The 13,407-nt window shown below is 35.1% G+C and overlaps 1 protein-coding gene across 1 annotated transcript in view; it reads right to left on the bottom strand.

Moving 5' to 3' along the window:
- Positions 1-13,407, bottom strand: part of Fbxl13 (F-box and leucine rich repeat protein 13) — a 195,833-nt gene that overhangs the window by 14,956 nt on the left and 167,470 nt on the right. The window contains exon 19 of the mRNA XM_015488382.2: positions 1,431-1,565. Coding sequence (XP_015343868.1) covers positions 1,431-1,565 — 135 coding nt within the window. The remainder of the gene's footprint in view (positions 1-1,430; positions 1,566-13,407) is intronic.

The raw sequence follows: 13,407 nt of genomic DNA, 5'->3' as shown, positions 1-13,407 counted from the left end.
TGTGTTCTCAGGAATTTTTTAACTCGGTCTTTCTTACTTTAACCCCTTCTTAACATAGTTCCAGAGGTACAAAGTGCCTCCAAGTTAAAAGATTGTTGTGTAAATCAGATTTTTTTTCTCCAGCTTTCTTTACTGTTGTCTTAGGATTAAAGCTCTCTCATCATGTCTGCTAAATTTGTCCATCTATTTTCAAGCTCTCAAAATTTTGTTGCTCTTTTTCATGACCTATTTTTATTATCTACATGGGCCCTCACTCTTCATCTGCAGCTGTATTGGGGTTTCAAAACAAAATTATTTTTGTATATTGCAATCTACCATGTTCATCCAGAATCCAAGACTTCTAGTTCTTGATATGGGGATATGACCATAGTATATTAAGAGGAAAGAAAGTAGGTTAATGTGTTTTAGAAAGTATAAGTTGATCCTTTAAAAAAAAAAAGACAAAATTCAAACCTTCTGTTTGTAACTGTTTCTACCTCTTTGTACAAAGAAAAAAATCTATAAAAATAAGTATAAGGGCTGGGGTTGTGGCTCAGTGGTAGAGCGTTTGCCTAGCATGCATGCGATACTGGGTTCAATCTCTGGCACCACATAAAAATAAATAAAATAAAGGTATTGGGTCTATCTACAACTAAAAAAAATTAAAAATAAGTATAAATTGCCAACAATGGTTATGTTGAGATAATGGTGGACAATGGATTTTTACTTTTTCCTGTAAGCTTTTATATATAGTCAAATTTTTTTACAATGAATATGTATTTCTTTTGCACAGATGCAAGAAAAATGATGAAACTCAAAAATAAGACAAAAGATGATTGTATGATTTTTCAACGTCATACTGACCCACTTGAGGAAATCTCTAGGGTTTCCATGCATTTGTTTGACATACTATTAGTACTGATTAAAGCCCAAACTCAGGGAAGTTACATGTTAAACTCAGGAAGCATTAGATGTTAACACTATGTTTTGAATGAAGAGAGATGCAAGTTATTTCTATCTGGTGAAACTATACCCTCAAGGTTATGGTTGTATTGTTTTGTTAACCATTAACCACCTTTTGATCTAACCTGACAATCAATCCAACAATCTTTCTTTCTTCAATTCCTATAAATACCAAGTTTGTTCTAATGCTGTTTTCACTGTCTTTATTATTTTGTTAGTTCTCTTATTAATGAATTAAATAAATCTTTAATACATGTTTATGTTTTTATGTGAATTATGTTTTTAACTTTTTGAAAATTCTACTTTAACGTACATAAACTCCTAAAGCGATTTCCAGTTTGGGGATAGGAAAAAAAATTTGTAAGGAATACTCCAGACATGGCAAAGAAAACCAGTCCTACCATGAGTCCAGCCCATTAATGCTGCCTTGCCTGGGTTCTTTGGAGTGCTTCCATTTGACATGTTTGAGCTCTGACTACTTCACATACCTGTGGACAGCCAGCAATGCTGAGAGATGTGAGGCAAACACAGTAAATGGCTATTGTCTTAATAATATCATCTGACAGCTGGAGACAATAAGAGACATCCAAGTGTTCCAAGAGCACAGAGTTTTTGCAGAATGCCTGCAAGAGAAATCCCTAGGTTAGAGGGTGTTTGTTTGTTTTACTTAGTCTTTATTCAAATGTTATATACACTGTATATATTTAGAGCCATCTTACCTATGGCAGTTTACTTAGTATACATTTCAGTCTCCCAAATATAAACGTTTCCATATTGTCCCAAACAAAATGAAATAACATAACATCCCAAATCTCTTTATAACAAAAGATATTCACATATCAGTTGGACAGCTTAGTAATAAATTCAATCCTACTAATAAAATTAAGTTTTTCTAAAGTTACCTCTGAAGAAGTTTGACTCATATGATAAATAATTATTAGAGTTATATTCAGTCAAATAAATAGAGGAAGATACATCAGGAGGTGAGATTAGATGGCAAACTAATCTCTGGGGTTGACAGTGGAAGCTAATTGAAAAAAAGTGAATTCTTTGAGTTTTAATTTCATTTTCAACATTTATAACCTCCAAGAACTTAGCAAGTCACTTCACTTTCTTGAGCCCCAGTTTCCTCTTCTAATTAGGAAAATAATATCTATTCTCTCACATTATTCTGAAATGATAAAATATTCATCTGAAATTTCTAGGGCTATAAAAAGACCTGGAAGTCATTAGGACTTAGGAATTCTTCTTTTTTTCTTGGTATTTCTTAATTTTCAGTAAAAACAAAGAGACCTGAGTGATAAAAATAGACCATGTGGCCCAGAATAGCTAAAGCAATCCTTAGCTAGAAGAGTGAAGCAGGTGGCATCACTACACAGACCTTAAACTATACTATAGAGAAATAGTAACAAAAACAGCATGATATTGGCACCAAAATAGAGTGGTACAGAATAGAGGACACAGAGACAAACCCACATAAATACAGTTATCTAATATTAGACAAAAGTGCCAAAAACATATTTTGGAGAAAAGATAGCCTCGTCAACAAATGGTGCTGGAAAAACTGGAAATCCGTATGTAATAAAATGAAATTAAAACCCTCTCTCTCACCATGCACAAAATTCAAAGTGGATCAAGGACCTAGGAATTAAACCAGACATCCTGCACCTAATAGAAGAAAAAGTAGGCCCAAATATCCATCATGTCAGATTAGGCCCCTACTTCCTTAATAAGACTCTTATAGCACAAGAACTAAAATCAAGAATCAATAAATGGGATGGATTCAAAATCAAAAGCTTCTTTTCAGCAAAAGAAACAGTGAGGTGAATAGAGAGCCTACAGAATGGGAACAAATTTGTAGCATACACACACATCAGATAGAGCACTAATCTCCAGGATATATAAAGAACTCAAAATCTTAACACCAAAAAAAAAAAAAAAAAAACCCACAAATAATCCAATCAATAAATGGGCCAAAAAATTGAACAGACACTTCTCAGAAGATGATAAACAATCAATCAACAAATATGTAAAAAAAAAAAAAAAAGTTCAACATCTCTAGAAATTAGAGAAATGCAAATCACTCCTGTCCTGTCAGAATGGCAGCTATTAAGAATACAAACAAGTGTTGGTGAGGATGTGGGGCAAAGGGCACACTCTTACACTGCTGGTGGGACTGCAAATTGGTGCAACCAATCTGGAAAGAAGCATGGAGAATCTATGGAAAACTGGGAATGGCACCACCATTTGACCAGCTATCCCACTTCTTGGTTTATGCCCAAAGGACTTAAAAACAGCATGCTACAGGGACACAGCCACATCAATGTTTATGGCAGCACAATTCACAATAGCTAAATTGTGAATCCAATCTAGATGCCCTTCAGTGGATGAATGGATAAAGAAAATTTAGCATATATACACAATGGAATATTAATATGTTAAAAGAGAATAAAATCATGGCATTTGCAGGTAAATGGATGGAGTTGGAGAATATAATGCTAAGTGAAGTTAGCCAATCCCAAAAAACAAATGCCGAATGTCTTCTCTGATATAAGGATGCAGATTCATAAAGGGGGTTGGGAGGGAGCATGGGAGGAATAGAGGAATTTTAGATAGGGCAAAGGAGAGGGAGGGGAAGGTGGGGACATGGGGGAAGGAAAGACAGTGGAATGAGACAGACATCATTACCCTAAATATGTGTACGAAAACATGAATGGTGTGACTCTACTTTGGGTTCATCAGAGACAATGAAAAATTGTGCTCTTTTTGTGTAATATAAGTTGAATTGCATTCTGTTGTCACATATAACTAGTAATTAATAAAATTTAAAAATTGTAGGAAAAAACCATAAATATAATCTGAATGCTTTCCTGGTTAAAAGCTCACCATTATTTTCAGAATAAAAATCACATTCTTTTAAAAAAATAAATAAACAAACAAACCATGTAGAAATAACAGTTAAGAGTTTACAACCCAGCAGTTTAAAAAGAATAAAATGGTACACAAAGGTAAACACTAACAGTAATTACAAAGAAAGATTAATAAGTCAAGACAAGTAGAAATTGGAAATCAGCAACTATTCAAGATAATATTTATAAGAAAAATCCTTTGCCCAAATTTCAAGAATTAGAACTATCTTCATACTCAATCATTCCCAAAGGTTTTGCCTCATTTTAAAGCAGCTCAAGTTCTAAAAGTATTAAATTATAATAATTATTAAATTTTAATAAACGTATAGGATTACTAGTGAAGTAGTCCTTATTTATATGTAAAAATGGATGTCCATTGGACTGCCTGTTATTTTCCTTTTAAAACTGAGGCAAAGACCTGGGCTACTGGCTCAGTTCATGGCCATCAGGCTGACTCTAGAGGTAGAACCACCTGTGGTTTTCTCTCATACTGCTTATGCCTAGTTCCTTTTGTTTCAGCTCTAAGATTGGAAAGAACTAGTTACCCAGTGTTCTTCAGTGAGTTCATAGAAGAAGGACAATTATCAGGAGAAGCAATTTAGCACAGAAGACAAGACTGGGACGGTGGCATCATGCAAAGTGGGGTCAGAAGCCTGGCTCTGCCACTGTGTGGGTTACTACACCTCTCCAAGCCATGGTGTCTCATTGGGTAAAACAGAAATAACATTCATATTAAAAGGGATTGTGGAGATGATATGAAATTATACATACACATATATGGTTTCTGACAAAATATAGATTCTTGAGCAATCTATAAAATTTTATATTGTATACAGTGTTATTTGAGGGACAATATGTAGCACATTGGTTAGTGCTTGGCACATAGTAAGCACTCTATGAATTTTAATTACTGCTTAAGCAACACATACATTAAATTGGAACCATACAGACAAGGTTAACTTGGCCTGTGATCAAGGATGATATACATTTTTTTTCCCCATTAGGAGGGAAAGGGTCTATTGTACAACAAACAGGGTTACTAAAGTTAATAGTAGTGTATTGTATACTTGAAAATTTCTGAGAGTAGATTTTTTTTAAATGTGAGAAATAATGAGAATGTGAGATGAAGGGTATATTAATTAGCTTGGTGTAGCTATTCCACAATGTATTCATACATTGAAACGTCATGTTATATTCCATAAATAAATATAATTTTGTTAATTAAAAATGTAAAATTATTAGCAGCACAATTCATAATAGCTAAACTGTGGAACCAACTCAGATGCCCTTCAGTAGACAAATGGATAAAAATGTGGCATTTATACACAATGGAATATTACTCAGCAATAAAAGAGAATAAAATCATGGCATTTGCAGGTAAATGAATGGAGTTAGAGAAGATAATGCTAAGTGAAGTTATCCAATCCCCAAAAAACAAATGCTGAATGTTTTCTCTGATATAAGGAGTCTGATTCCTAGTAGGGTAGGGAGGAGCAGCATAGGAGGAATAGACAAACCCTAGATAGGGCACAGGGGTGGAAGGAGGACATGGGGTTAGAAATGATGGTGGAATGTGATGAACATCATTATCCAAAGTCATGTATGAAGACACGAATTGGTGTGAATATACTTTATATAAAATCAGAGATATGAAAAAATGTGCTCTATATGTGTAATATGAATTTTAATGCATTCTGCTGTTATATATTAAAAAATCAATTAAAAAAATCTGAGCAATAAAAGTTGGAAATTTAAAATGTAAAATCATTAAAAAGAATAAAATAAATGTTAACTCTTACTGGGATTTTTGTATGACATAATAATAATAATAATAACAACAACAACAACAACAACAATAATCACTTATGCTTTCAGAAAAAACAAAAGATATAGGTCATTTAACCTTAAATCATCTTTTTCTGATCACAACAGCAAACAGTAATAATTCCTTACTGTGATCTCATACAAACTTGTCTTTTTCACCTGATTCAGCACTTAAAGTATTTGACTGATTCTTGCATTATGACTTTCATGGAAATCTGTCTTGTCTAGCAACTACATGATGTCGAAAATTGGAAACAACTACTAGTCAGGTCTGGAGATTTAAAAAAAAAAAGCCTCGGGGGCACACCCAGAATGACACAGAAGGGAAGCTATCTTCAAATGTTTGGAATCAATGGCCTTGAATCTGAACTCAGAGATTCACAGTCTTTTCAATAAGAATTCAGTAAGTCTTGTGGTACTGTCTGTAACTCTGCTAGTTTTAATACCCCCTCACAAGCATAATGTTTAGAAGATAGTAAATTCTCAATAATTACCAGCTAGTTGGTCGATCCTATATAAGTGTCTTCCAGAAAATTAAGAAGTCTGTTTTAATAATATAAGAATGTTGCAGGGAACAGGATAACATTGTTTTCTACTTAGAGAATGGATAGAGTTTGAGGAACCAGAGCAAATTGATAGCAAGAAAGAATATTTAAACTTTAAGAATAATTTACTGAAAGAAGAGCAGCTTTAAAGGGAAATTAAACCCTCTTCAGCAGCATCTGCCAATGTCTTTGGTCTATTCAAACCAATCCTGCTTTATGCCTTTTCAAAGCTCTTAATATCCTTTGAAACAATTTCTCCAATGTTTTAAATTAAATAACTTATAAAATGACTATAAGCTACATGCATGGTAGCATTAAATCATTTGTCATACACAACTTGATACATGCATGGTAGCATTCTCATCCATGGAAAATCTGAGGCACAATGATTGGTCCAAGGTGTACGCTAAATAAGTGGCAAATCTGAGAACTAAGAACCTTTCCTCTCTTGTAATTCCCATTTTCCTTAAGAGACATACAAGTCATATTAAGGACTTCAGTCTGCAGGCATGTTTCAACAAAATCACTCATGAAATCTCATTTTCCCTTACAGATAAATTTATCCTATGCACTCTGGCTCCAGTGCTACAGAATGATTCATATATCAATGCCATTTATTTTCTTTTCTTGGAAAATGCTCACTAAGCTTCTTCCAAGTCAGAGGCTTTTATAGTGAGGATGGAGAGAAAATGCAAAAATTCTCAAGTTTGACTCTCATCCCATATCAGCCAATTTTGCTCTGGATTAATAATGTTAAAGAAAACTTCCACAGCTCCTAGTGAGTTAAATAATTTCTTCTCTGGGTCTTCTGAGCTGAGTCACAGTGCGGGGGCTTACTGACTACATTCCTATATTGGGTATGTAGAGGAGACTTTCACTCACAGTTGTTGATGGTCACAATAATGATTTCCGCCAACATCCTGACTTAAACCACCTCGACAGGTGGCAGTTCTTAGCCTTCAAAAAGCTCATTTCATGGTTCATACTCATGACACATTCTGTTGACTGTTTGCCTCATTAGGTCCTGATTAGTTCTACCAAAAAGTTGGTTTGTTTTTTCCCTTTGTCAGTTCATAACTGATAAAATATTATGCTTTCAAGAACCAATTTTTATAATGAAGGCTATTTTGGGCTGCTTTAAAGGCTAAAAATACAACTTTCACAATTTTAAGTTATAAACTAAATATAAAACTGCAGTTTCTTAGGCCTCCTATCCCATGAAGTGTAGAGGTACAGTCAACCAAAGATGGTGTTCTTCCCACCAGGCACTGGAGAGGGTAGGTATGGTCATGGCCTGGGCAACAAAACCCAGTCTGCAGAGGAGCCTGAGGACTCTCCTGGCGAGATGCCCCTCCTGTCTCCCACCCTCCCTGTCAGGAAACCAGGCTGAACAAAGGCCTAGCTAAGGCCCAACATCACAGGAGCATCCAGTTTTTCTATGTGTAAAGGACTCAACGAAAGGGAAAAAGGGAAAGGCCAAGACCCAAAGCAAGTATTCCCAAAGATACTCTCATAATGAAATGTACTACAAAATTATATGGTGATCGAGGGAAGAAGCTTCAGCTTTAGCTCATCCATGGAAAATCTGAGGCACAATAATTGGTCCAAGGTGTATGCTAAATCAGTGGCAAAGCTGAAATTTAGCTTTCTCTATAAAGAATTCCCAATTCCTCATGTGGCAGAAATGCCTCTTCCAGAGTCTTTCTGCTCCCATTATAATTTTTATGAAACTGTCTTATCTTCTTCATTGACTGTAGCTTTTTGAGGACAGAATCAATGTCCGATTTATCTTTGTAGCCCCAACACCTGGCCTGTACACTTATTCAAGATAGGAGGGTGTCTAAAGGGAATGGAGAGTTCTTCTGAGCACATTTGTGAGGATAATGAATTCCCACAGAGGGCAGAAGGCCCCCAGAACATTGTCTGGTCCTACATTTCACTCGGTTCACTAACTGCCAAGGGCAGTGTACAGGGTTGGTTAAAAGCAAGGTCTGAGGGCCTGCTGGCCTGAGTTCAAATCCTGCAACCAGAAGTCCTTTGTCTCTGAATAAGACACTCAACCTTTCTAGGCCTTAATGTTCTCTTCTGTAACATAGGAATAGCATGATACCTTACTAAGGCACCCACTTCATAGAGTTGTTGAGGATATTAACTAAGTTAATATGAATAAAACAATTGGATAGTATCTTGCACATAGTAGGTAGTCAATAAATAGTAACTAGTAATATTTGTCAAAATTTTCCCTGTGGCTCTGGTTGCCAAATTTTTAAAATCATGAACACCATGGTAAAAATATTTTGAGAGTGTACTTTCAATAAATTTATATTAATGTACTTTGTAAATTATAATGATATCAAATTGTTTAAATATTTTAAATATTATAAACATATAAATGAACAAATGTATATGATAAAAAATAAATCTAAATAAAAGTTCTAGAAGTTCTAATATGTTCTTGTCACACTAAAATATGTCATCTTATTCATTTGTTTACTCTGAGGATACCTACTCAATAGTACACTTTTGGTTATCAATAAATTTTGGTGGATTAATGTTGGCACAGATCCTGGGCATTTGGTAACAAGAAGGGAATTCTACTTAAAATATAGAATGTGATGGGGGTGATGGCTAAAGAATAAAAAAGGGTAATGAGTGAAAGAGGATATATATCAGAAAAATTTAAGGGAAAAATAACCAGGAACACATCAAAACAAAATATCTTTGTATTATATTTGGTAATTAGAATTTATTGAAAAAAACAAAGTTTTATATTTTATCTCTAAAATAAAAATAAGCCAGGGTTGGACAAAGGGCAATTAGGTTTTTTGTTTTGTTTTGTATTTGTGGCCTGTGGCATAACCAAGATTTTTTTTTTCCTTTTTTTTTTTTTTTTTTTTTTNCATCAACTAAATTTAAAGGTTCTCTCTTTTTTTTTTTTTTTTTTTTTTGAACAAGGATTGAACCCAGAGGCACTCAACCATTAAGCCACACTCCCAGCCTTTTTAGAGACAGGATCTTGCTAAGTTGCTTAGGACCTTGCTAAGTTGCTGAGGCTGGCTTTGAAATTGCAATCCTCTTGCCCCAATCTCCCAAGCCACTGGGATCACAGGTGTGTGCAATTGTGCAGCATTTTTTTCCACTTAAGATAAATTTTTTTTAAATTAATGTCAATGGCCCAATTACCTGGCACTTCCCCTAGGAGCCTCTATCTGATGAGAAGGGCAGGAAAATTATATAAATCATAAAAATCAGCCTGCAAGAGTGGATAGATTTGTATTTATGCAGTCAGCCACCACATTTGTTTTTCCTTTTTCTTATACTTTCTCAAGAAAATGGGAATACAAAACGTTTACTCTAAGAACAAAGTCATAGCCTCCTCCTGTGACCCTCCTATTTAAGACTTTCTAAGAAACAATGAGTTCATCAATCATTGTTTGATGACTTCTTTGACCTCCCTCTCCATCACTCCATTTGGGGACTTAATAGAATAAAAGTCTGGGAGAAAAGTACATGACCTAGAATCTGAAGTTGTATCTGTGTACTTAAGTCATTTGACCTTAAAGTTCTTCATCTTGAAGAGGAGAATAAAAACAAAACCTATGTATCCCACAGGGTTATTTGAAGATGGAGAGAACACATGTATTATAAAATCCCTTAGCAGAAATAGCACTCTATATAAATGCTGGCTTTTGTCTGTCAACAGTGGACCCAGAGAGATCCTAGAACAATCCTGTCTGCTACTTTAAGACCTAGAAGCATGACCTTCAACATGATGAATCAGGGCTTTAGGATGGAGAAAATTTAACAAACAAAATTAAACTGAATTGATGGAGAATATTATTAGGAAACATACCATGATGAATTATAGCTCTTTAAGACGTTCCAAGGGCACTCTTCCCATGTCAGGTTAGGCAAATGAGCAAATTCCAGGTATGTCACATAGAAGAGGGATCAGAAACAGATAGGAAGAGATGCAAGGTTGGTTCAACATACAAAAATAAATAAACACAATTCATCACCCCAATAGACTGAAAGACTAGAATCACATGATTATCTCGACAGATGTAGAAAAAACTTTGATAAAATACAGTATCCATTCATGTGCAAAACACTAGAAAAATTAAGGATAGTAGGAACATACTTCAACATTATAAAAGCTATATAGGCCAAACCCAAGACCAACATCATTCTAAATGGAGAAAAATTGAAAGCATTCTTGCTAAAAACTGGAACAAGACATGGATGCCCTCTTTCACCATTTCTATTCAATATAGTCATGGAAATTCCATCCAGAGCAATTAGAAGAAAGAAATTAAAGGGATACAAATAGGAAAAAAAAAGAACTCAAACTATCCCTATTTGTGGACACATGATTACATATTTAGAAGACCCAAAAAACTTCACCAGAAAACCTCTAGAACTCATAAATGAATTCAGCAAAGTAACAGACTATAAATAATCAACACCTATAACTCAATTGCATTCTTATACATCAGTGATGAATCAACTGAAAGAGAAATTAGGAAAACTATCCCATTCACAATAGCCTCAAAGAAAATAAAATATTTGGGAATCACGCTAACAAAAGAGGTGAAAAAACCTCTACAATAAAAACTACAGAATGCTAAAGGAAGAAATTAAAGAAGACCTTAGACGATGGTCCCATGCTCTTGGATAAGCAGAATTAATATTGTCAAAATGGCCCTACTAACAGAAGCTCTACAGAGATTTAATGCAATTTCTATTAAGGGTCTGATGATGGTCTTCATAGAAACAGAAAAAGCAGTTATGAAATTCATTTGAAAAAATAAGAGAACCCAAATAGACAAAGCAATTCTCAGCAAGGAGAGTAAACCATGAGGCATCACAATACAAGACCTTAAATTATACTATAAAGCTCTAGTAACAAAAATGGCATGGTATTGGCCCCAAACCAGAAATGAAGACCAATAACAGAATAGAAGACACAGAGACAAATCCACATAAATACAGTTATCTCATGCTACACCAAGGCACCAAAAACATACATTGGAGAAAAGATAGCCTCTTCAAACAAATGGTGCTGGGAAAATTGGAAACCCATATATAATAAAATGAAATTAGACCCCTATCTCTCATCCTGCACAAAACTCAACTCTAAGTGCATCAAGGACCTACTAGGCATTAGACAAGAGACCCTGTGCCTACTAGAAGAAAAAGTAGGCCAAAAATTTCCATCATGTCAGCTTAGGAACCAGCACCCTCAACAAGACTCCTAAAGCACAAGAGGTAAAATCAAGAATCAATAAATGGGATTGTATCAAACTAAAAATCTTCTTCACTGCAAATTCACAAGAAAAATTTTGCCACCTGTGCCTCAGATAGAGTATTAATCTCCAAGATGTATAAAGAACTCAAAACACTTATCACCCAAAAAATAAATAACCCAATCAATAAATGGGCAAAGGAACAGAACAGGCACTTCACAGAAGAAATACAAATGATCAATAAACATGAAAAATGTTTAACATCACTAGCAATTAGATAAATGCAAATCAAAACTATACTGAGATTTCATCTCACTCTAATCAGAATGGCAATTATCAAGAATACAAGCAACAATAAATGTTGGTGAGATGTGGGGATAAAGTACACTCATGCTTTGCTGGTGGGACTGCAAATTGGTACAACCACTCTGGAAAGCAGTATGGAGATTCTGCATAAAACTTGGAATGGAACCACCATTTGACTCAGTTACCCCACTCCTCGGCATATCCCCAAAGGACTAAAATCAGCATACTATGTGATGTGGCCACATCAACGTTCATAACAGCTCAATTCACAATAGCTAAGCTATGAAACTAACCTAGATACCCTTGAATAGATGAATGGATAAAGAAAATGTGGTATATATATACAATGGAATATTACTTAGCCATAAAGAAGAATGAAATTATGGCATTTGTAATAAATGGATGGGACTGGAGGTTATTGTGCTAAGTGAAATAAGCCAACCCCAAAAAACCAAAGTCCAAATGTTTTCTCTGATACGTGGATGTTGACTCACAATAGGTGGCAGGGAGGGAGTAGTAGAGGTTTACCCAGTTGGAAAAGCATAATGGGGGAATAAGGGAGGATGGAATGGGAAAGACAGTAGAATAAACTGGACATAACTTTCCTATGTTTATATTTGAATACATAACCAGTGTAACTCCACATCATATACAACCACAATAATGGGAAGTTATACTCCATGCATGTATATCAAAATTTATTCTACTGTCATGTATTATTCTAAAAAGAATAAATAAAAATATATATATTTAAAAAACAGATTGGCCACTTAGTTTTAAGAAGCCTAAACTCATTATTAGTAGGAAAGTAGAATTCTGATATTTAATTTCCCTGCATTTTTACTTTTTGCCTTCAGACAATCTGACAGGCTTTGCTTCACTTCCATCCTACATGATAAACTAATGTTCCAGGGGTAGCTTAAGGGATGGAAGAGGACTCCCAGGGATTATCTGCCTTTTAACACATTCTCATATAGTTCTTATTGGTGAATGCACAATATGAAAATAGCAGATGTGCGCAGTGATTTAGCAGTTTCAGCAGAATTGCAGTTGTCAGAGTGATTCTCCTCAGTGGGAGTGGGCAAGAGGCCAGGATTGCCGTGATGTGTTCTCAGCTTCAGTTGCTTCTTAGCCAAGAAAACATGGTACCCATGGCTCCAGAATCCCCTGGAACCTTACAGACTATGAGAAACTGACGAACTGTCAAATCTCATATCCTTTGAAGTCTGGCAGATTTCTAATTTTGTCGAATTGCCAGAACATACTAGAATAGGGTCAAGAGAAACAGAGAATACTGAGTTTATTTCTTTTGTCAAAACCTCTGAAGAAAGAATAATGCCCTGGGATCTTGGCAGGAGTTGTGACTCCCAGTTGATTGCAGGTGCTTTAAGTCTCCTGGGGGTATGCTATTTGATTGTAAAGTTTAGGAGACCATTCTTGGCATGGATGGTCATAGCACAGATTTCTGTAATGAAGCTCTTAGTTTTTCCAGGTTTTGTGGGGCTCGTTTTACCACAAGGTTCTAAGAGATTATCTCCTTAGTTCTACTAGAGGAATTCCTTATTTCCCTATCCTACGACTCTATAAAATAGTTCTAATCCTGAGACCTTTTGTGACCTTCATTATAGACCTTTC

This window comes from Marmota marmota, unplaced genomic scaffold (assembly GCF_001458135.2).
Source record: "Marmota marmota marmota unplaced genomic scaffold, marMar, whole genome shotgun sequence".
In the NCBI taxonomy this organism is placed as follows: domain Eukaryota; kingdom Metazoa; phylum Chordata; class Mammalia; order Rodentia; family Sciuridae; genus Marmota; species Marmota marmota.
Note: the sequence above shows the minus strand (reverse complement) of the source record. Positions and strands in the feature narration are given on the sequence as shown.